General features: G+C 45.5%; 1 protein-coding gene across 1 annotated transcript; it reads right to left on the bottom strand.

Moving 5' to 3' along the window:
• Positions 707–23,991, bottom strand: NLRP8 (NLR family pyrin domain containing 8). Its single transcript, XM_021095073.1, has 11 exons — positions 23,671–23,991; positions 21,775–22,217; positions 20,180–20,254; positions 16,808–18,407; positions 15,432–15,602; positions 11,883–12,050; positions 11,178–11,333; positions 8,978–9,148; positions 6,356–6,526; positions 2,502–2,672; positions 707–1,350 (listed from the first exon to the last, which is right to left on the bottom strand). Exons 2-11 carry the CDS (start codon positions 22,145–22,147, stop codon positions 1,221–1,223), a joined length of 3,186 nt encoding a protein of 1,061 aa, XP_020950732.1. The 5' UTR covers positions 22,148–22,217; positions 23,671–23,991; the 3' UTR covers positions 707–1,220.

Below are 24,078 nucleotides of genomic sequence, written 5' to 3'. Positions count from 1 at the left end.
CTATGTTCGTTGTAACGCTATTCACAAGAGCCAAGACATGGGAACAACCTAAATGTCCATCAAGAGGTGGGAATGGATTAAGAAGTTGTGGTACGTATACACAGTGGAATACTACTCAGCCATAAAAAAGAATGAAATAATGCCATCTGCAGCAACATGGGTGCAACTAGAGATTCTCATCCTAAGTGAAGTCCGTCAGAAAGATAAAGACAAACACCATATGGTATCACTTACAGGTGGAATCTAAAACATGGCACAGATGAACCAATCTACAGAACAGAAGCAGATTCACAGACATGAAGAACAGACTTGTGGTTGCCAAGGGGGAGGGGGGAGGGAGTGGGATGCACGGGGAGTTTGGGGTGAGTAGATGCAAACTGTTGCATTTAGAATAGATAAGCAAGCTCCCACTGTGGCACAATGGAATTGGCAGCCTCTTGGGAGCTCTGGGACACAGGTTCGATCCCCAGCCCCGCACAGTGGGTTAACCATTCAGCATGGATACAGCTTTGGCTTAGGTCTCAACTGTGGCTTGGATCTGATCCCTGGCTGAGGAACTCCATATGCCATGAGGTGGCCAAAAAAGAATAGAATGGATAAGCAGTGAGGTCTTCGCTTGCAACAGAATATGATAGAAGATAGAAGAAAAAGAATGTGTACATATGTGCGACTGGGTCACTATGCTGTGCAGCAGAGGTGAGCACAACACTGTAAATCAACTCTAACAAATAAACCAATGAGTTTCTTCCATAAGAGGTGACTTCCATTTTCTTTTACTGGCTGTGTCATCTTCCCTGGACCCTTTTCCAAGGCCAGACATTTTCCTTCGTATCAGTTGAGGTACAAGTCCATTTGCAAATCAGTAACACTTGCAATGTTTTCAAATTGCAGTCATGCACACTTTTACTTAAATTCTCCCCAGCACTCCCGTAGGTGAGTCAGAGATTCCCGAGACAACGTTAACATGACACATTCCAGACATCTCAAAGCCAGGAGTAGAAGGGGGCTGGATCTCCCCCTGCCGTGGTGCCCCCAGTGCAGTGACACGTCTATGTCTGACACGTGACCCTCGGAATCTCCAAGGGAGCTGTTTGGAGGTCATGCCCTACACCATTTCCCCAGGACTAACCGAGCCCTTCCAGACTCAGAATGGCCCGCAGGAGACAACCACCTCCCAGTTTTTCATTAGGGGAGAAAAGGCCATCCAGGGGGTCCCCCGATCAATTCGCCCAGGCCACCTCAGCACAGTACTCAGAATTCCAGTCCTGAACTATCTGCAGGATTTCGTTCTTCACCACCGGCCCCTCCAGCCTTCGCATCATATCCACCCCATCACTCTGTTTCTTCTCCCTGTGAAGGAAGACCCGCATCTTTGGTTCTCTTAGGCTTGGGGTTCTCTTGCAGTCCTAGGGAAGTATGTATGCCTTCTTGGGTGGAAATTTACAGCCCAGGAGATCGAGACCACTGGTGCAGCTCTCAGGGGCTCAGGGATGAAGCCCAGGCACCTTGGTCCCACCACTCACGAGGTGTGCTAGGTTCTTCCTCCTGTTACACGCTTGCACGGCCCCTCTCTCAGGGGGCTGTGGTGGGTCTGGGTGACCATTAGAATAAAGCAAGATTCAATAATAAACGGCAGTGGCTGTTTTGGACCCTTGTGCTCCCTTTCTCCTTCCCTCCCTCCCTCTCCCATCACTTGTTCAAGAGGGAGCCAGCTGCAACGTCAGGAGCAGCGCTGCAGAGAGCAACTGAGGCCTCCTGCTGACAGCCACGTGGGGGAGTTGGAGGCTGGTCCTCTAGGGCCATCGAACACCTGTCAGCACCTTAGCTCAGCTCATAAAAGACCATGAGCCGGATCACCCAGTTAAACTGCTCGCATACTTCTGACCCTCAGAAATTTTACAAGAAAATAAATGTGTGTTGCCTTAGTGAGCATTGAGACCCTTTGTTACAGAACTGTAGCTAATAGGAAAATGAGTATTGCTTTAGTAAGCATTGCAATAATTTCTTACAGATTAATAGATAGCGAACACTCCAGGTGTCCTTATAACCTTCACCCAGAATCCACCCCATCACTGTCTTGGGTGCTGAGCTAAGTGCCTGACAGGTGTAGGTTCTTCCAATTCTTATAGCATCACCACCGAGGAGGAGGCCAGCCCAGGATGGAGAGAGAGACTCAGAGAGGTCTACTGAGCTGTTCACAGCCCCAGAGCTGGTAGGTGCCGATCACAGACTCCAGTGTTTAAGACAAAGAGAGAATGTGCAGGAAAGAAATGATGTAGGAGCAGACAGCAGAATCCAGGCCAGTTTGCTCATTACCCCCAAGCCAGGCTGGAAGCAGAAGTTGGGGTTTGTCCGCCACGTGAAGGAAATTAAGTCCCCAGGAAGTGGGAGAGGGGTGTTCGTGACATTTGCCAACAGCATTTTGGGTCCAGAATCTCACTCTTGAGGAGGCACTTTCCTTGGGCTGTTTTTCCTACACAGGGAACCCAGCAGAGACTTACAGAATGACCTTGACTTTGCCCTTCTTCTTCTGAATGGTCTCGCACAGGAACCGTACGCCATGGCATTGAATGTCATTCTTGCTCAAGTCCAGGTATCTCAGGCTTTGGTTGCTGAGGAGCACGGAGGCCATGGCCTCGCAGCAGCTGGAGGTGAACAGGCAGTTTTCCAGCCTGTGGGAGAGAAACAGGCAGAGTCATCAGAAAGCTCAGCCCGCCCAGCTGTTCACAGCCTGGGACTCACACTCCAAGGACAGCCAGTCATTTCATGCCTGGTAGGTTTTTTCCAATGTTCATTTACTTAAGTCTTTTTATTGGTGTGTACTGATTTACACTGTTGTGTTAGTTTCATGTGTACAAAGTGATTCAATTATACATGTATACTTATCCATGCATTTTCAGATTATTTTCCCATTTAGGTTATCACAGAAGATTGAGTAGAGTTCTCTGAGCTAGACAGTAGATCTTGTTGATTCTGTATTTTATATATAGTGCAATGTCTACGTTAACCCCCAAATCCTAATTTATCTCTGCCCCCCCCCAACGTTTCCCATTTGCTAGCCATACATTCGATTTTTGAGATCTGCTTCTGTTCTGTAATTAAGTTCCCTGGAATGATTTTTTATGAGATTTTAGATTCTACCACATGTTAAGTGATATTATACCAAATAGTTTTTTTTTTAATTCAAGTGTAGTTGATTTACAATATGGTGTTAATTTCTTTTGTTCAGCAAAGTGATTTCTGTTATTTGTATTTATGTTCTTTTTCATTTATGCTCCTCTGGAAACTGATTTCATATTTGAAAATATATTTCACTCAGCCCAAGAGAAAGCAGTATTTAAAACCCAAGACTAGGAGTTCCCGTCGTGGTGCAGTGGTTAACGAATCCGACTAGGAACCATGAGGTTGCGGGTTCAATCCCTGCCCTCGCTCAGTGGGTTAACGATCCGGCGTTGCCGTGAGCTGTGGTGTAGGTTGCAGACGCGGCTCGGATCCCGCGTTGCTGTGGCTCTGGCATAGGCCGGTGGCTATGGCTCCGATTCGACCCCTAGCCTGGGAACCTCCATATGCCGCAGGGGCGGCCCAAGAAATAGCAAAAAGACAAAACAAACAAACAAACAAACAAAAAAAAACAAAACCCAAGACTAAAGTTCTGCAGTACAAGAATTACGACCTCCAGTGAAAACTCAATGCACTTCCAGTAGTTAATTATCAGTTAAAAATGGGAAAGCCATTATCAGGACGAATCCTAGGAATTACAGCTATGACAGAATGTTATTTAAATGCTCTGGACTTATGTGATATCACTTATATGTGGAATATAAAAAATGCCACAAGAGAGTTTATTTGCAAAACAAAAACAGACTCACAGATATAGAAAACTAGTAGTTACCAAAGGGGAAAGGACAGAGGGGAGGGACGAATTTGGGGTATCACATCAAGGGATACAAACCATTATGTATAAAATAGATAAGCAGTAAGGATATATTATATAGCATGGGAAATGAGAGCCATTATCCTATAATAACTTTTTTTTTAGAATTGATCTATCAATTCTATTTTTTTTTTTGTCATGCCCATGGCGCGTGGGAGTTCCTGGGCCAGGGATTGAACCTGCACCACAGCAGCGACAATGCTGAGTCCTTAACTTCTAGGCCACTGGGGAACTCCTCCCCAACTCTCTCCTTTTTATTTAAAAAGTTTTTTTTAATAGTTGATTTACAATGTTCCATCAATTTCTGCTGTACAGCAAAGTGACCCAGTCATGTATATATACATTTATATAAATAAATGTATATATACACATTCTTTTTCTCACATTATCCTCCATCATTTTCCATCACCCAACTCTCTTTTTTTATAATAATTTTTATTTTTTCTATTATAGTTGGTTTACAGTGTTTTGTCAGTTTTCTACTGCACAGCAGGGTGACCCAGTCACACACACATATATATTCTTTTTGTCACATTATCCTCTATCATGCTCCATCACAAGCAGCTAGATACAGTTCCCAGTGCTACACAGCAGGATCTCATTGCTTATCCATTCCAAAGGCAATAGTTTGCATCTATTAACCCCAGATTCCCAGTCCATCCCACTCCCTCCCCCTTGGCAACCACAAGTCTGTTCTCCAAGCCCATGAATTTCATTTCTGTGGAAAGGTTCATTTGTGCTGTATATTAGATTTCAAATATAAGTGATATCCTATGGTATTTGTCTTTCTCATTCTGACTTACTTTACTTAGTATGAGAGTCTCTAGTTCCATCCATGTTGCTGCAAATGGCCTTATTTTGTTCTTTTTAATGGCTGAGTCCTATTCCATTGTATATATATACCACATCTTCCTAATCCAATCATCTGTCGATGGACATTTAGGTTGTTTCCATGTCTTGGCTATTGTGAATAGTGCTGCAAGGAACATGTGGGTGCACGTGTCTGTTTCAAGGAAAGTTTCTTCTGCATATATGCCCAAGAGTGGGATTTCTGGGTCACATGGTAGTTCTGTATTTAATTTGCTGAGGTACCTCCAAACTGTTTTTAAAATGTTTAAAAGTATAGTTGATTTACAATGATCTGTCAATTTCTTCTGTACAGTACAGTGACCCAGTCATGCATATATATATATATATATATATTTACGTTATATACACACACACACAAATGCACATTATTTTTGTCACATTATCCTTCATCATGTTCCATCTTGTTCCAGCTTAACAGACACAAGCTGAAAACCACTCACATGCTGATAAATAGTGGAACAATTAATTCAACAGTTAGATGTTTGAAATAATGTTTAAAGGGGTATAATCTGTAAAAACACTGAATCACTATGCTGTACACCTGAAACCAATATAATATTATCAACTATACTTCAGTAAAAAATAAAAGCTATCATTTCTGAGTGAAAAAATGATCTAGACTTAGAACCCCAACTTTGCCAGTAGAAAGCAGAAAATGCAGTTAGAAAAGAGGTAAAAATAGTTTCAGCCTTTGTTGTCAGAGAGATGTTTATACATCTTTTCCTAATATTTAGGGTAACCACTAAAAAGCATTAAAAATAGGATGAATCTTTTCAAATCACTGGCTAGTATGCATGTTAGCATAGAGACCTTATAGAAGAAGGAAAAACAATATAAAATGAATCTCTAAGCATTAGCAATGATTTCAGAAGACTCGCCATCTCAGGTATGAGTCTAAAACTAACAAGCTTTTTAAAATCTTTCACTGAAGAGAAGATTTTGCCTAGAACAATTGTCCTTAAACTCTGGCATACATGGGGATCACCTGGAAGTGTCTGTGAAGCATCATAGACTGAGGAGTTGAGGGGAGGATGCCGGGGGGGGGACCCTCAGGGCACCATGTGATCCAGCAACCCCACTTCTGGGTATGGACCCAAAGAAATTGAAACCAGGGTATTGAAGAGATATTTGTACTCCAATGTTCACTGCAGCACTATTTACAACAGCCAGGATATGGATGAAACCTAAGTGTTCATCAGCAGAAGAATGGATAAAGAAGATGTGATATATATATATATAATGGAATATTACTCAGCCGTGAAAAATAATGAAATAATGCCATTCTCAGCAACATGGATGGACCTTGAGGGCATTGTGCTCAGTGAGTAAACCAGACACAGAAAGATAAATGATGCAAGAATTGCCTTTCCAACACCTTTCCACATGAAGAAGTTCCTAGTCCAAGGATGGCACTTTGAGAACCACTGCTCTGAAACTTCCAAGCCCAACCAAATGGAAGGAAAATATTAGAAATGAAAAGCATGCTCATATATTCCACCCTGAGAATTTTACAGACCCTTGGTCTCCAGGAAGGAAAGGGGGACAACTTACTCTAGAACCTGTAAGCCAGAGTCAGGGTCCATCAGGGGCTGACAGAGCATGATAACTCCATCGTCCTTCAGGCTGTTAAAGCCAAGGTCCAGACTTCTCAAGGTTTTGTTCTTATTGAGAGCAGAAGCCATATTCTGACAGCAATCAGAGGTCAGGGCACAATTTCTCAGCCTGCAAATGAAACAAAACAAAACAAAAAACAAATCCAGGCATAAAACAACCAAAGCACTCTTGCCTTTTTTTTTTTTTTTGGTATAACAGCTTTATTGAGCTCTAATTAACATGCCATAAAGTTCACTCATTTAAAGTGTATGAACCACTAGTTTTTAGTGTATTTACAAAGTTGTACATTTACCACAATTTTAGAACATTTTCATTGCCCCCGAAAGGAAAAGGCTGAACTTTTTAGCAATTATTCTTCATTTCTCCCCACATCCCACCCCACCCCAAGCAACCACTAATCAGCATTCTCTTTCTGTGGATTTGCCTATTCTGGACATTTAATATAAGTGGAATCATGCTATATGTAGGCTTTTATGGTTGGCTGCTTTCATTTAGCGTAGTATTTTCAAGATCCATCTAGACCATAGCATGTATTAATATACACTTCATTCCTTTTTATGGTTAAGTAATAGTCCACCATGTGGACAGTCCACAGCTTCTTTAACCATTCATTCATCAGCTTTTGGACACTTGGGCTGTTTTCCATTTTCTGGCTGTTACAAAAAACTCTGCTATGAATACTTGTGTGCAATTTTTTTGGGTGCAGATTTTGTTTGCATTTCTCTTCGATAGATCTAAGTGTGGAATAGCTAACTTAGGTTACATCTCTGCTTAACCTTTTGAGGAGCTACCAGACTGTTTTCCATAGTAGCTGCTCCATTTCCTGCTTCTCTTGGGAATGCTGAAAGCATCAGTGGGTTCAGGGGGGATTGTGTGTCACTTTGGCATTTCTGGTTTTATAAGCCAGCATATTTCTTTATTGTTTAAGGCAGTCTGAGTTTATTTTCTGTTGATAACAGCTAAAGCACCCTGACACTTAAGGGAAATTGTTTAAAAATTTCATGATAGAGTGAGATAAACACCAACAGGATATCATTTAGTGTGTACCTTTGTCCTCATTGTTGAATTAGCTACATGCCCTACTTCTAAATGCAAAGTCAGGTCACATTATGTTATTCTTATCTCAAAGGCATAAATAACGCTCACTCCCAACATCTAGGAGTTAGGGGAACACATTATATCAGAGTTTCCCAAACTTTGTCCATTTATGCCATCTATACCATCTCAATTTTTCCACATCACCCCTGTTCTTCAGTAAATTTTTCAATGCAGTTGCTCTCATGCCAGCAACTGCTTAGAACATAGCTTTACCAAGATAGGGCACAATGAAAGGAATGTGACACAATCTGCTGTTCAAATGGAATTGCCTCAGTGAAGAGTTCTTGCAGTGATGAAAAGGTGTCTGTATCTCTGACATCTAAAGTATCCTGCAATAAATCAAAATTACAATGAAGTCCCACCTCACACCAGTACTGGTCAGAATGGCCACCATTAATAAGTCCAGAAATAACAAATGCTGGAGAGAGGGTGGAGAAAAGGGAACCCTCCTTCCCTGTTGGTGGGAATGTAAATTGGTACAACCACTATGGAGAACAGTATGGAGGTAGCTCAGTTAACTAAATATAGAACTACCCTCTGACCCAGCAATCCCACTCCTGGGCATATATCTGAACAAAATTTTCATTGAAAAAATACATGCACCCCTATGTTCATCACAGCACTATTCACAATGGCCAAGACATGGAAACAACCTAAATGTCCATCAGTGGATGAATGGATTAGGAAGATGTGGTACATATACGCATGGAATACTACTCAGCCACAAAATGAACAAAACAATGCCATTTGCAGCAACATGGATGGAACTAGAGACTCTCATACTAAGTGAAGTAAGTCAGAAAGAGAAAGACAAACACCCTATGATATCACTCATATGTGGAATCTAAAATATGATACAAATGAACCTATCTATAAAACAGACACAGACTCACAGACATAGAGAACAGACTTGTAGTTGCCAATGGAGAGGTGGGAGAGGTGGGAGAGAGTGGGATGGTAGTTTGGAATTAGTAGATGCAAACTATTGCATTTAGAGTGGATAAGCAATGAGGTCCTACTGCATAGCACAGGGAACTGTATCTAGTCTCTTGGGATAGAACAGGATGGAAGACAATATAAGAAGGGATATATATATGTGTGTAACACACACACACATGTATGAGATGGGTCATTTTGCTGTACAGCAGAAATTGGCAAAACATTGTAAATCAACTTTACTGTAATACAACATTAAACAAATTCCTGCAATGCCTCTGTGAGTTTGTTCCTGGGTACCTCGGCTCTCCATCTGAGGATTCTACCCCTAGATAATTTGCCCCCAAAGCTGAGATCATCGCCACCCTCCTCTTTATTATGATTTCTTCCAGCATCGGTCCCATTCCTCCTCGATAGCAGGCATGCAGTAAACATGCTGCACAAGCAAGCATAGGTATTGTGGCTTCTCTCCATCGCCCGGTTCCACTCCAGGGAGTCCCAAGAAGAGGACATTTGAGAACTTACACCAGCCTCTGCAGAGGATGTCGAGTGTGTTGCAAGGCATCCCAAAGCTGCTTTGCCCCATCATCCTTCAAGGAATTTTTGGCCAAGCTGAGATGGGTCAGATTCTTGTTACTCTCCAGCGAATAGATAAGACTTTTACAGGAAAGCAATGTGAGGTCACAATTCTCCAACCTGCCGGAAGCCACAAACAGACAGGATGCAATTGAATTCATGCCCATGACTGAGTTTTCTTCATCTCATGCTGAGAAAGAAAGATTTCCATCTGGGCTTTCCTTCTAGATGCAAACCCCGCATCCTGCTTCTGTTACCACCTCACAGGGCTTCCCAGATTTAAAGGAGAGGAGAGCAACCTGGTGTGATAAGAGACTGGGATCAAGAAAACAATTACCTAGCGGGGCAAAGAGGGAAGAGAAAGGGACCAGCAGCGACTAAAGAGTAAATGGAGTACCTCACTGAGTCACCTTGCTGTACACCTGAAACTAACCTAACATTGTAACTCACCTTTACTCCAATAAAATAAAAAGCGAGTGACAGATATGGAGGTGACATGAGGAGAGACATCATCTCACAAGTGAAAGAAAAATAGAAAGATGCATCAAAGGCACGAGCAGGCTCCCGTATTAGAAAAACTAAGATGTCTAAGAATATTATGAAAACTTTTTCGTTAGCAGTGAAGGAAGCACAAATGCAAACAGTAAAATATCTCATATTGCAATAGCTTTGGTGACAGATGGTAACTAGACTTATCACGAGCATTTTGTACTGCAGAAAAATATCAGCTCACTGGGGTCACACACATGAAACTAATATTTTAAGTCACTTGTACTTCAGTTAAAAATAATAAAATGGTATCGGGTCCCAAACAAACAATAGTGTGTCCTTTCCTGCTCAACATATTGGCAAAAGCAGTAGCAAGAAGAGTGACTGTGGCATTCCCATTGTGTCTCAGTGGGTTAAGAACCTGACACAGGATCCATGAGGATGCGGGTTTGGTCCCTGGCCTCACGCAGGGTGTTAGGGATCCAGTGTTGCTGTGAGCTGTGGTGTAGGTCACAGATGCAGCTCAGATCTGGTGTTGCAGTGGCTGTGGTGTCGTCTAGCGGCCACAGCTCTGATTTGACCCCTAGCCTGGGAACCTACATATGCTGCAGATCCAACTATAAAAAGAGAAAGAAAAAAAAAAGAATAGTGACATTAAAAATAGTGGAGTTGGGGGAACTTTCAGACACACAACTTGTGGGACTGCCCATGGGTACCAATGCTCTGGGAACAAGCCTAGTAGAACCGACAATAAATGCTCTCCACAACATAGCAATTCTGCCAGAATGTTCCGTGTGTGCATGTGTGTGTGCACATGTGTGTGTGTGTTCGTGTGTGTAAAAGCAGCCCAAGCCTCAGCAGCAGGCAACATGGACAGCTACACTGTTGCACATTCATACAGATGTTATCATCCAGCCCTGAAGAAGAATGGGCTACAGAAGCAACTAAACCCAGATGAATACTCACGCTGGTTGATTGGAACAAGAACACCTGCTAGATGAGGCCATTTCTGTACAAGTCTACACAGTACAAAACTGTGATCTGTTTAAGGATCCATGTATAGTAGAGTAAGGAGCCTGGTCCACCTGATTCCAGATGGTTATTTGGGGTGGGGCTGGGGTGGGGGTCACGGGCTTGGGAATTAATGTGGTCGGTGAGGAAGGAGGATTGTGCTGGTGAGGGTCCCTCTCACAAACTGGAGCATGGATAAGCCAGGCTACTTATAATGATATATTCTGGGATCTTCAGGGGAAATATGAACTTCTATGTGGATGTCTCTTTGTTTATGTCTCTGTCTCCCTCTCTGTCTGTTTCTCTGTCTGCCTCTCTGTCTGTCTGCCTCTCTGTCTGTCTCCCTCTCTGTCTGTCTCCTCTCTGTCTGTCTCCCTCTCTGTCTGTCTCCCTCTCTGTCTGTCTCCCCCTCTGGCTCTGTCCCCCTCTCCCCCGCTCTGTTCCCCTCTGTCCCCCTCTGTCTGTCCCTCTCTCTCTGTCCCTCTGTCCACCCTGGATCAACCCTTCATTGTCCTATCCATGTCATTCACAACCACAAGACTTCATTTTGTTCCATTACACATGATTCCCCCCGTTCTTATTTTTCTCCTAGAAATGCTCAGTCTACCAAATGAATGAGCCGCAGCAAGACATGCACAGGAAGACTTACGCCAGCCTCTCCAGTTGGGCCACTGCCAGGTGGTGACATGGCTCACCCTTCTCCAGGGAGCTACGTCTCAGCATCAGAGTCTTCAAGTGAATGTTACTTTTGAGATTCCTCGCAAGATCGGCCCAATTTTTAGGGGAGAAAGGGCAATCTTCCAACCTACAGAAGCCACACAAAAACACTGAACCCTAGCTGCTGGGGAAAGGGGTGCTCACAGAGTCGCGTGGACCCCACCTACCACCTCCCATCCTTGTTATTCCCCCGAGTGACTCCAGGGGTGATTTCCATGTTCCCCGAAAAACCCCACATTCGAATGGCAAGTTATCAGTACAAAATGATACATGCTTGGGGCCATGACACACTGGCGTGGGCGAACTGCCAGGCTCTGATTCTGAGCCAGGGGCTGGCGTCTGCCCTTGAAATACGACTTCTCGCCTGTATTTGCCAAACCATCTTCAAGGTAAAGAATGCGATTCAGTCACGGGAGAGAACGCTTGCTAAGTCAGACAGCTGCCTCGCCGTGGAGTGAGGTTTCCAGCGCCAGCTGGCCTGTTCGTAAAGACCTGTTAAATGAAGGTTCTTCTGTTGTACGGTCTTAACCTGATGTAACTTGTCTTTGAATTCCTCTTCACCAGAGACAGAGAGTCCTTGTGACTGAACAGACAATCCGAGCGCCAGGGTTTTCTCTCAGGCTGTCCCAGGTCTTACCTCAGACACTGCAGGAAACACCGCGGATGTTTCAAGGTATGGCACAGAAACTCCATGACCTGGCACCTCACCTCCGTGGCTTGTATTTCCAAGGATCTCAGGTGCTGATTTTCCACCAAGACTCTGATTAAATCTTCGTTCAGCATGAGGGGACTCACATGCCGAAAGCTGCAGAGGTAAGAAGGGTTAGGTTATCCCAGGGTCCCCTGAGCCCATTAGTTCTTCTTTCTTAAACGGCTTTATTGGAGTATAATCGACATAGCAAAAAACACACCTCTCATAGATCTGATGCACCCAATTTCAAGAGTTTGGACCTATTCCTACAGGAAACTCTCACCACAATGAAGGTGTCTAAATTCTTTTCTCCCCTTTAGCTTTGTTGAGATAGAATTGGCATGTAACAATGTATCAGTTTAAAGGGTCCACCTGTCGATTTGACACATTCATGTCTCACAAAATCATTACCTTTGTCGCAGTAGCTAAGGAGTCCTGGTCACGGACTTACCATTTTGTGGTGAAAAATGTTGAAAATCTACTTTCTTAGCAGCTTGTGCGTCTATGACACAGTATCGCTAACTCCAGTGGCCATGCTATGCCACAGACCCCCAGAACGTATTCATCCTGGAACTGGGAGTTTGTGCTTTCTGACCAGCATCTCCCCACTTGCTCCTTGGTTCTACATTCAGTTAGTCCATATGTATGCGAGGACCCTTTCTGTGCAGCCCAGCCCTCTAAGCTGGGTTCTCTTCTCAGCTCAGTCTTCTCATTGGATGATCTTATGTCTGTCATCCAGCCTCCCATGGCTTCAGTTTCAGGTCCCCAAGAGAGAGCGCATGACATTCTCTGTGTGGGACGGTCATGAGAATGAACAAACGTGATGCCTGTAAGAGACTCTGCATAGGGCTCGATATATTCAGGAAGGCATGAAAAACGGGAACTAAGAACAAGACTAATAACGGGAGAAAGACGAGGTCAGATACTGGTCAGGGGCCACGTGACATCAGGGGCGCTACTTCAAGGAGTTTTGGGAAAGTATTGAGTTTCTGGGTTTTAAAAACCACAGAGAGAAGAAATATATGATAGTAGCTAGGAGAGCACACCCTCATGCCATACACAAAAACAAACTCGAAATGGCTTCAAGACTTCACTATAAGACACGATACCACAAAACTTCCAGAAGAGAGTCTAGACAAAATATTCTCACATCGTACCAGTGTTTTCTTAGGTCCGTCTCCGAAAGCAACGAGAATTAAAGCAAACATAAACACAGGGATCCAGTCACGCTTCCCAGCTTTGTCACAGCAAAGGCCACCATAAACAAACTGAGTAGACAGCCTATGTATGGAATGGGAAAAATACTTGCCAACGATGTGGCTGACAAGGGCTTAATTTTCAAAATATACCAACAGCTCATACAACTGATTCTGGAACCAGTAATTCTGGAGTTTAACTCTGTATTCCAGTTGCATATCAGCTGTGTAAACTTGTGTCCCAGTTTCCTCATCTGTGAAATGGGATAACCTGCTTCTTAGGACGGTTGTTGGGTTTTAGGAGCACTGAAATGCAAAGCTAGACCCAAGACAGCCTAGCAGATGGAGACTTGCTACATAAAGGCCTGTTCTGTTTTCTGCTGTTGAAGTTCATGTTGCAGTGATGTTATTGTCCAGTTCTCTCAGAATCTGCAGGTGGATTTTTCTATTTTTTTTTTTTTTTGCTATTTCTTTGGGCCACTCCCACGGCATACGGAGGTTCCCAGGCTAGGGGTCTAATCAGAGCCGCAGCCACCAGTCTACGCCAGAGCCACAGCAACGCGGGATCCGAGCCGTGTCTGCAACCTACACCACAGCTCATGGCAACACCGGATCGTTAACCCACTGAGCAAGGGCAGGGATTGAACCTGAAACCTCATGGTTCCTAGTCGGATTCGTTAACCATTGCACCACGACTGGAACTCCCCCCCCCTTTTTTTTAAGGTGGATTTTTCTAGGGTGGTTTTAAAAAAGGGGCCCTTGGGTCAAGGTGTACACGCATTTTTCACTTTGTAGAGACTGCTCAGCTACCTCCTCTCTTCCCTCCTTCACAGAAATCTTAAGCCTCCCAACCCAGCTCCAATTTACCTTCTTTGGTGAGGCTTATAACATGCAGGGGCCTGCTGCTGCTGCTGCTGCTGCTGCCGCTGCCTTAGGGAAGTGTGGTGTGGTGATTGAGAAGGAAAGACCCAGACCATCTGAGAGAGAGAGCATTCCCCAAGCCAACCAGCTGTGTGACCTCAGAAAAGTCACTTGACGTCTCTGATTCTCACTTTTAAAAAAAGTTAGGATTGGCGTTCCCACCAAGGCACAGTGGGTTAAGAATCCAACTTCAGAGGAGGCGCGGGCTGGATACCTGGCCCAGGAACTTCTGTATGACACAGATGCATGGATAAAAAAATCAGATAACAGCACTCTCGCCAGAGGAAAGCAGTAGGAAACCATACTAAGCGCCTGTTAGCACACGACCGTTTGGAGAGTAAGGACAACGAAGATTCTTAGTCTTTGAGGAACCTCTGTACCGCGCTCCACGGTGGTTGTACCAATTCCCTTCACTTCCTCACCGACACTTACTATCACTTGTGTTTCTGAGGGTGGCCATTCCGACAGGTGTGAGGAGAGATCGCATGGTGGTTTTGGTTTGCGTTTCTCTCATGTTTAGTGACATTGATCATCTTTTTACCCGCATGCTTTTTTTTTTTTTTTTTTTTTTTTTAAATAAACCAACTCACTTACATGTGGGATCTAACAAGTAACAAAACTCAGGAGTTCCTGTCGTGGCGCAGTGGTTAACAAATCCGACTAGGAACCATGAGGACGCGGGTTTGATCCTTGGCCTTGCTCAGTGGATTGAGGATCTGATGTTGCTGTGAGCTGTAGTGTAGGTCGCAGATGGGGCTCAGATCCCACGTTGCTTTGGCTCTGGTGTAGGCTGGCAGCTACAGCTCTGACTTGACCCCTGGCCTGGGAACCTCCATATGCCACGGGAGCAGCCCTAGAAAAGACAAAAAAGACACACACACAAAAAAGTAGCAAAACTCACGGAAAAAGAGATCAGATTTACGGCTGTCAGAGGCAGGGGATGAGGGAACTGGGTGAAGGTGGTCAAAGGTACAGACTTACACTTATAAGATAACTAAGTCCTGGGGATGGGAATTCCTCAGGCTGACTGGAGTTAACCGTCGTGTGTGGTCTATTTGAAAGCTGCTGAGAGACGACACACTTCAATCAAAAGGAAAACAACTTTTTTTTTGGTAATTATATGCGATGACGGATGTTTATTCAATATACCATGGTCATCATTTTGCAGTATCCATATGCCATGTCAGTGTGCTGTCAGCTTAAGCTTGGACAGAATGGTGGACGTCAATTCCATTTCACTACGACGAGGACCAAACACCCCTGTGGATGTGGATAACTTTGGCAAGTCTGGCACGAGCAGAGAGGGGATAAACAAGCCGAATGGGAAGCTGGCTGTCTCCACGAAATCCCTTCCAACTAGGATCTCTTTTATACTCACATCAGCTTCTGGAGCTTACAGTGTGGGTGTGTCAGCGCTGAAGAAAGAACCATCAACGAGTCAGCATCCACGGTGCTGTGTGTCACAGCCAGGACTTCCAAGTTCTCAAGGGTCTTGAAGATGGAGCAGAAATCTTGCCACCAGAGGGAACTCCTTTCATGGCCTTCTGATCTGGGGGCACAGAAGGGAGAGAAGAGAAAATGGCTCGTCGTTAGAGATGAGGCTCGAGCAAACCTACCAGCAAAACTAGGGATGGGGTATGAACACAGACCCCTTTATGACTCATGTAAGATGCCCTCATTTAAAAAAAATGCCCAGCAGAACTGTCACAAGAGTTCTCATTTCACGCCAGTAAGATTCATGGCCTCACGTATATTTTCCCTCGATTTAGGAAGTAAGGTTGGCTGCACTTACTGCATGCAGAAGTTCCTGCGCCAGGGATCAAACACATGCCATGGCAGCGACCTGAGCCACAGCAGTGCAACACTAGATCCTTAGCTGCTAGGGTACCAGGGAATTCTAGGGAATTATTTTTTAATCCCTTATGATTTACATGGGGCTAGAAGTTAGAATGCAAGGTATAGACCATATTCCTTCTCTGTGCTTATGAAATTGTTACTAAAAAGAAAAGAAAAAAACAAAAACAAAAACAAAAATAAAAAACCCAGGAGTTCTCATTGTGGGGCAGCGGAAATGAATCAGATGAGGAACCACGAGATTGCGGGTTCGATCCCTGGCCTCGCTCAGTGGGTTAAGGATCTGGTGTTGCTGTGAGCTGTGGTGTAAGTCGCAGACGTGGCTCGGATCTGGCATTGCTGTGGCTGTGGTGTAGGCTGGCCTCTACAGCTACGATTTGACCCCTAGCCCAGGAACCTCCATATGCTGTGGGTGTGGCCCTAAAAAGACAAAAAAAGACAAAAAATATAGGAGCAGAACAAGGGAGTATTATTATTTTTTGGGGGGGGGTTGGGATGGACAAAATCCCAAGTCAAGCGCTAACTCAATATGTAGAGCAGTTTGGCTGTGGGAACACCTTGGATTTCCTCCTTTATTCTTCCCCATCACGGAAAGCTCTGTTGGATAGCACTTCCCTGGAGACAAACAGGCTTATGATATGCAGAATTAGGGGTGACAGATGAAACAAAGTCCCCACATATAGGGGAAGGGAGGGTATGCAGCCCAGAGGGGAGGAATTCTCCCTGTTTTAGCACAGAAATCTGCAGCCCAGGAACAGTTTCTGTTCTGTTTTTAAGACCCAAAGTCTCAGGTGCAAGGGATTCCCCTTAGGACAGCTGGTCACCCGAGATCCTGGGAGATGGGAGGTCAAGTGCCCAGTTGAACCTTGAATCCACCAGAGCAGCGATTTCAGCACTTACTCAGAGCAAGGAGGGGAGTCTGTGTAGAACTGGCCTGCTTTGGTGACAATCAGGTTAACGGTCAGTTCTAACGCCTGCAAACGTCGACAGCGCTTCAGGCAAAAGGCAGACACCTGCATGTCTTTGTTCCTGTTGACGACCAAAACGGCTCTGCGACAGTCGCTCAGGGTCTGACTCACAAAGGCCTCCTCCTGGATTTCGTGCAGACAGTTGAATAGCTGCGGGACCCCGTGGTGTAGGGTAGGCGGGTCACTCTCGTGGGGCAAAGATGCCGTTTTCAGCAATTTCTTCTTATTACCCCAGGACACTTTGCATCCGAACCGCTGCTCCACGGCGAGGGTACATGTTTCGTTGAAAAGGCCAAATAAGAAAAGCGCCATCTGGGCGAGATGGTTTCTCTTTCTCCTGGGATGCGCTATCAGGCGTAGGATGTAAAACTGGTCCAAAGCGTGGAAGTTCCTGAGTCTTTTCGGGAAGCAGAGAACATACAACAAGGCAGCAAAAAATTCCTGGAAGGTCAAGAGGGTGAAGGCGTAAAGGTCCTCCTTGCCCGCCACCCTTCGAAAGATGCTCAGGCTGAGGAAAGTAGCAACGTCCGTTTCATCCAGCCTGGCCAGCTTGAGGTGTGTCTTATTAAACACCCATCTCCTTTCCCACATACCCTCTGCGGCCAAGGAGCACAGGCCTTTCAGCTGTTCTTGGTGGGTCTTTTGGGAAAGATGTTTGGCCTTGGTTGGAAACAAGCCAGAAAGATAGTGGACGAAGACAGCGGTGGCGTTTGGATAGGTCTGTGGGAGATTGGCCCCTCTCCCCATCTGCTGCTTCAGACAATAACACACCAGCCAGCAGATCACGGGGACCTGGCACATGGAAAAGAGAATCGTGTTTCCCATGACAAAACCCAAGGCTTCCTCGGCTTCATTCTCATTTCCGAAGTACGTCCTGAAATACCTGGTTCTCTCAGGCACGCTAAACCCCGTCAGGGTGATCACGGAGGGGCATTTCAGAAAGGGACTCACGTTCTTCCAAAAGGGGAACCTCAGGAAGATCAGGAGCGTGGCCTCAGGAAGCATCCTTTTGCTCAGCAAACTGGTCAGGAGGACAGACCAAGGCAACTTCCGGTTCCAGTCTTCACTCAGGTCCTCGGGTCTATCCGTGAGGGTCCACGTGAGGTCCTCGAAGCCGTCCAAGAGCAGCAGAAGTTGGTCTGGCTTGGATAGGATTTTAGATGCCAGAGCCTGGGTCCCAGACAACTTACGTGCAATCAGCTCGCAGAAGCTCTGCTCATCCACCTGGTCTGAGTCCTGGCAATGGATGTAGAAAGCGAACCAGAGCTTGTGGGGGTAGAACCTGTTTTTCGCCCATGCTGACATCACCATTTTGGCCTGGCTTGTCTTCCCAATCCCGGCGACCCCTCGAAGGACCACGGTCTTAGGCTGTCTGCCTTGAGGTCTTCTGGGAAGAAGGAGACAGGGTAGGAATGTCTCCTCCCTGCAGACGTCTTGATAAAAGAAGTCCGTGTGGTTCCCCGGCCAAGTCGTCCTGTCCAGCAGGGTTGAATACTCATCCATCACACGTCGTTTGTACTCCTGTATTTTACCTGGATGAATAGGTAAAGTCAGACGGGAGAAAGTCGGGTTGTGACAGTCGTGGTTTTGGGAACTAAAAGAACAACCGAAGATAAGCCCTGGTGTCTATATCCAGCCCAGGACACATGGGCATCGGTCAAGTGCTTTTTCTGACAGCACTACATTAATTGAGAAGCTGCAAGGAACTTGCCAACAACTTCAAGTGGCATAAACTAAGCAAGATCAGATTTTCACCTAGGAGATGGTGGCGGGGGAGGGGAGGGTTGCAAAGCTGTCGAAATTAGCCCAGTGACCCCAGAGCTTCTATCAGTATCATAATTCTAGTAGGTCTTTCTTCCTATTTCTTAACTCTCAGAAGATGGCTGGAGTAGCTTTTTCTATGTTATGTGTATCCTCTGTGGGCAGAAGGAATATGCCTACAGCTCCTGTCTGCTTTTATTCATACAGACAGAAATACACAGGACCTGTCTATATATGTCTCATAGCCCAGAGCAGTCACAGTAATCACCCCAACATCAAGGGAAGCTGGGGGAAAACGTCTTTCTTTTTCGTAAGGCTGGACACACTTTTAGTTCTCAATAAAATAGGATTCCATTCGCTCAGGAGGAGGTAGCATTAGATGGGGCATAGGGAGTTAACAGGATCTGTCACAAACTTTTATCTCAGTTGGTGATTCTCTTTCTCCCCTCACCTCGCCTAGAAATGTTGCAAATTAGAACGGATGTCTGGTTCCAGCCGTAGTCCTGGCTGACAGGTTGAAGGAAGCTTAACCCAAGTCTGAGATCTACCTTCTTATTAGCGTTATGGCCTTAAGTCATGGGACCTTTGCTCCTTGGTCTTGCTGTCTCTAAATTTGAGTATACAGGATTCCAGCACAGCCCGTAGAGTTAAAACTACCAGCCCTCCAGGGTTGGTTGAGGGAGTGAAATTGGGCTTGGTAAAGCCTAGAACGGGTGACCCCATAGTCCATTCCCTGTGTGTTTCCATGGATGATTAAAATGTTTTTCCTTTGGCCTTGGGTTCCTTCTGAGCTCATCTCTTTACACAACCCCACCAAGAAGGCTGTTTTCACACGGACCTAACTTGGCTTCTTTCTAGAATTCTACTTTTTATGGTTGAGGAGAGTGGAGCAAGGGAAGGAGGTATGGATGAAGATACCTGCCATATTTGCCCACCCACCGACCATTGCTAGTCTGGCAACAGCCCTCCAGCTGTTCTTGGGTGGACCACCCCTTCCCATGCTGGTCTGTTCCACTGGATGGAGGCTGGCCCAACCATCACACTGTCTGGTCAGTGCAGGAGTCAGTGTCCTCCAGCCAGAGCATTTTACCATTTCATTCACTGAGGTATTCACAGCCTCAGTTCATTCCAGGGCGTCAGCTCCAGGACTAGCATTGGCAAAAATGAGAAACTAAGCATTCTGCACCCTGCCTCCTGCCCCTGCTGATGTTTGCTAAACAGATGGAACTAACATGCTTAGGGCAGCTGGTGGCAGAGATGGCCATTGTGCAGAGGAGGGACCGCTCAAGGCTGGATGGCACAGAATGAGGAAGAAGTGACTCTCAAAGGTGCAGCTTGATCCTCTGCATCCAGCAGGCTGGTGGCTTGCCTTCCTTCTCAGGCGAACCCACAACAACGCCTTTTTTTTTTCTTTCTGAAGTTCTGATTCACGAAAGAGACCCCAGTCAGACTAATTTACAATCTGCCTCATCTTAGGCTCCAAGCTTCTCATTCCAACCCTCAGCCCACTTCCCTCCAGGGTGTGCACGAGGCTGGCACCTACCAGATTCATCCTCCTCCAGATTCACTTGCATATCTCTCGGCTTCAGGGTCTCGGGTTTCAAGTTAGGTAAAATGTCTGGAACAGATGAATAAAGGAGCCGGTCTCACTGGAACTATGAGGCTCTCAGAACAAGGAGAGCACGAGCACGGTGGAGACAGAACCGGGGGGAGTGCAGTAGAGACAGAATGGGTGGCGGGACCTTTTATGGTAGTAGCAACCACACTGCTGGAGAGTCGCACTTGCTCACCCACTTAATTCAGGGAGAAGAAAACCACCTAGACCTCCCATGGCGACGTTAGAAACTGGGCAAATGGTGCTGTGGTACAATGTGCTGAGAAGGGTGATTTTTAAAAATTTTTGTCCAACCAATGGCATGTGGACGGTCCCAGGTCAGGGACTGAACCCATGCCACAGCAGTGACTAGAGCTGCCGCAGTGACGACATCTGATATACATAATTAATAACACATGTATATCCCAGCCAATCACTGCACTCACACACATATATGTAAAGTACATAAACCCTTTAATATACGTGTATGTGCATTTAAGAAGCAACCTCAATGTCCATTGGCAGATGATAAAGAGGACGTGGTACATATATACAATGGAATGCTATTCAGCCATCAAAAAGAATGAAATCTTGCCATTTGCAGCAACATGGATGGACCTAGAGATTATCATGCCAAGTGAAGTAAGTCAAAGAAAAACAAACATTATTTGATATCACTTATATAGGGAGTTGAATAAAATGATGCCAGTAAGCTTATAGAAACAGACTCAAAGATTTTGAAACCAAATTTATGGTTGCCAAAGGGGAAATGTGTGTGTGTTTGAGGGAGAGGGAGGGAGAGGGAGAGGGAGAAGGAGAGGGGGAGAGAGAGAGAGAGAGAGAGAGAGAGAGACAGACAGACAGACAGACAGACAGACAGACAGAATTTAGAGGGTTGGGATTGACATACACACATTACTACATATAAAACAGGTAACAGGACCTACTGTATGGCGCAAGGAAATCTACTCATACTGTACGATAACTGTTATGGAAAAGAATCTGAAAAGGAATGGATAAACATGTATGTGGAGTTCCCGTCGTGGCGCAGTGGTTAACGAATCCGACTAGGAACCATGAAGTTGCGGGTTCGGTCCCTGCCCTTGCTCAGTGGGTTAATGATCCATCGTTGCTGTGAGCTGTGGTGTAGGTTGCAGATTTGGCTTGGATTCCACGTTGCTGTGGCTCTGGCGTAGGCTGGTGGCTACAGTTCCAATTCGACCCCTAGCCTGGGAATCTCCATATGCCGTGGGAGCAGCCCTAGAAAAGGCAAAAAGACAAAACAAAAACAAACAACAACAACAAAAATGTATGTATAACTGTTTTACTTGGCTGTACACCTGAAACTCACACAACTTTGTAAGTCAACTATACTCCCATACAATTTATTTAAAAAATGAGGAAAATTAAAAAAATACGATATGATCCTCTTTGTATTTTAGAGGCAGGACCATCCTTCTCCTCCGCTACCGGCTTTCTTGCGCAGATGGCCAATATGAGGGTCCAGTATTTAATTCTCAGTCCCATCCCCACCTTGTGCTCACCGTTCAGCTCCATCTGTACCCGGAGACACAGTTCCGTCTGGTTCATCTTGGAGAAGATGTCATGAGTCACATCCCAAGCTAGTCGTCCTGGGAAGCACTCCGTCAGGAGATGAGCCACCTCCGCCCACCTGGCCATCTGCACCTGGTCCCATGTGATGGGGATGGAGCCTGGCCTGGGGATCTCTTCCAGCAAAAGCTGCTTGAACCTTTGTAGGTTCTCCTTGCTTAAATAAATCAAGTACAGCATGACCCCGTTTTTGAAAGGGAACGTGGAGGAGGAAGAAGGTGAGAAGAAAGGAGAGGATGTGGAGAAAGGAGAGGGGGAAGGAGAGGAGGAGGAGCAGGAGGAAGAGTCAGAAGTCACGTCACACATCTTTACTCAAGGCCGAGGGCCTCAGCAGCCGTGGTAAAGCTGACCCGTGGGAAGAGAGCGAAGATGGGACCTGTGAAGACATGACATTATAAGAAAATGAAAACCACACCCAAGAGGACAGATTTATTTAACCCAAGTTTGGTGGCGTAAACCACGTGCTAAACATCCTATGGCCTCCTTTCCTCAAAGATTCTCTGACTCATGGAAAAACCCAAGGGCCCACCCAGCATTTGGCCTCAGTGTTTAGACACAGATCCACCTTGTAGTTTTATTCTCTGTGCCACGTGTCAGCAAGGTAATGGTGGGCAAATTACAGAAGGTTTTTTGCCTCTTTTCTCATCTTTGATTCTGGGATCTTATCATATGTGTTCATGGGCTTGGTGGATTCTCAAAGAAATACACCCACAAGCACATTTACAAGAGTGCCTGGTACACGACAGTGAAGAGTTACTCAGGGCTTATACCATGATTATTTTAAAGACTCAGCGGGAATTTATGAAAAGCACCTGAAATCAAAGGTATGTGCTACATATCCTCCATCTTCACATCTTTTGTCTTATTTTTTTTTAAACAGCTGCACTTGCGGCATATGGAAGTTCCCGGGCTAGGGGTCGAATCTGAGCTGCAGCTGCCAGCTTACACCACAGCCACAGCAATGCCAGATCCAAGCCGCATCTGCCACCTACACCACAGCTCATGGGAGTGCCAGATCTTTAAACCACTGAGCGAGGCCAGGGATCGAACCCGAATCCTCATGGATAATAGTTGGACTCTTACCCCACTGAGCCACAAGGGGAACTCATCTTTTATCTTCTCTCATTGTGCTTATTGTATAAAAAAGTGTTATGAAGGAGAGAAGAGAGAAAAAATGATGTCACTGGTTGGAGAGGGGCTTTCATCTTGGTCTCCCTGCTATTAACATACTAATGGTAGGTAATAGTGTGTGACATAGTACTAACATACTATTGCTTCTCTGAGTTTCATTTTATTTTAATTTTTGGCACACATCTGCAGCATGCAAAATTTCCTGGGCCAGGGACCAGACCTGAGCCACAGCAGTGACACTGCCAACTCCTCAAGCCAAGGAGTGACCAGGGAACTCCTGAGTTATCTTTTATTATTATCATCTTTTTACTCTCATCCCCACCATCTCAGAACTCTCTGGATACTTCCCTTAAGTCATCATGTATTGGGCAGGGACTCAAAGTTTTATCTCCTTCACCTCACTGCAACAGCTTTGGATACGTGTAAGCTCCCTGTGGGTGAAAACCAACACTTAAAATGGCCACTCAAGCTTCACCCCCACTCTGGATTCTGTTAGTTCTTGTCCCTGAGCACCAAAAAAGGCCTACATCCAAAAAAAGAGAGAAAGATCTCAAATATGCAATCGACGTTGACACCTCGAGGAGTTAGAAAAAGAAAAACAAAGCCCCCTTGGACCTGGAGAACTCAGTAACTGTAAGAAAGTGAGAGGATGTGCAAAAAATAGGAGGTAGAAAGGGGGGATTAAAAACCCCACTCACCCCTGAAGGGAATTAGGCTTCCTGGCTCGTTCCTGCCACAGACATCTCCCAAAGCAGGAGGAAACGCAAGTGGTCTCCCCAATCTTCCACCTTAATAGGCTCTGGGGATCCGGGCAATTGACACGCTCCCTTCCCATTGGCTGGGGCTGGCCAGTTCCACTCCTTAAGGGCACAGATTTGAGAGCATTGAGCATCCTAGGTCCGTGTGTGGGGCCCCAAGGCTTGTTCCCACAGGTGCTTCTAACTTAGGAAGGGACTGGTGCCCGACCTCTTAGATTCAGAAGGACACATAACTTCAGAGAGTGATAGGTTTGGAGAGCTCCTGGGACTCACGGAGGGCTACCTACGCCATCCGTCCGAAGGTCCTGCATCTGACGAAAAACATCGAGAGCGATTAATTGCACAATC

Source organism: Sus scrofa, chromosome 6 (genome assembly GCF_000003025.6).
Source record: "Sus scrofa isolate TJ Tabasco breed Duroc chromosome 6, Sscrofa11.1, whole genome shotgun sequence".
NCBI lineage: Eukaryota > Metazoa > Chordata > Mammalia > Artiodactyla > Suidae > Sus > Sus scrofa.
This window is presented reverse-complemented; position numbering and strand designations above follow the sequence as displayed.

What these genes read in the sequence shown, in the direction of transcription:
- NLRP8 (XM_021095073.1), bottom strand. Translation starts at nt 22,147, where the DNA reads ATGTGTGACGTGACTTCTGACTCTTCCTCCTGCTCCTCCTCCTCTCCT. An exon ending in GGTACAGATGGAGCTGAACG is followed by an intron (nt 20,255 to 21,774) that starts GTGAGCACAAGG and finishes CATCTGTTCCAG; the next exon opens with ACATTTTACCTAACTTGAAA. An exon ending in CATCCTCTGCAGAGGCTGGT is followed by an intron (nt 6,527 to 8,977) that starts GTAAGTTCTCAA and finishes TTTCATTTGCAG; the next exon opens with GCTGAGAAATTGTGCCCTGA.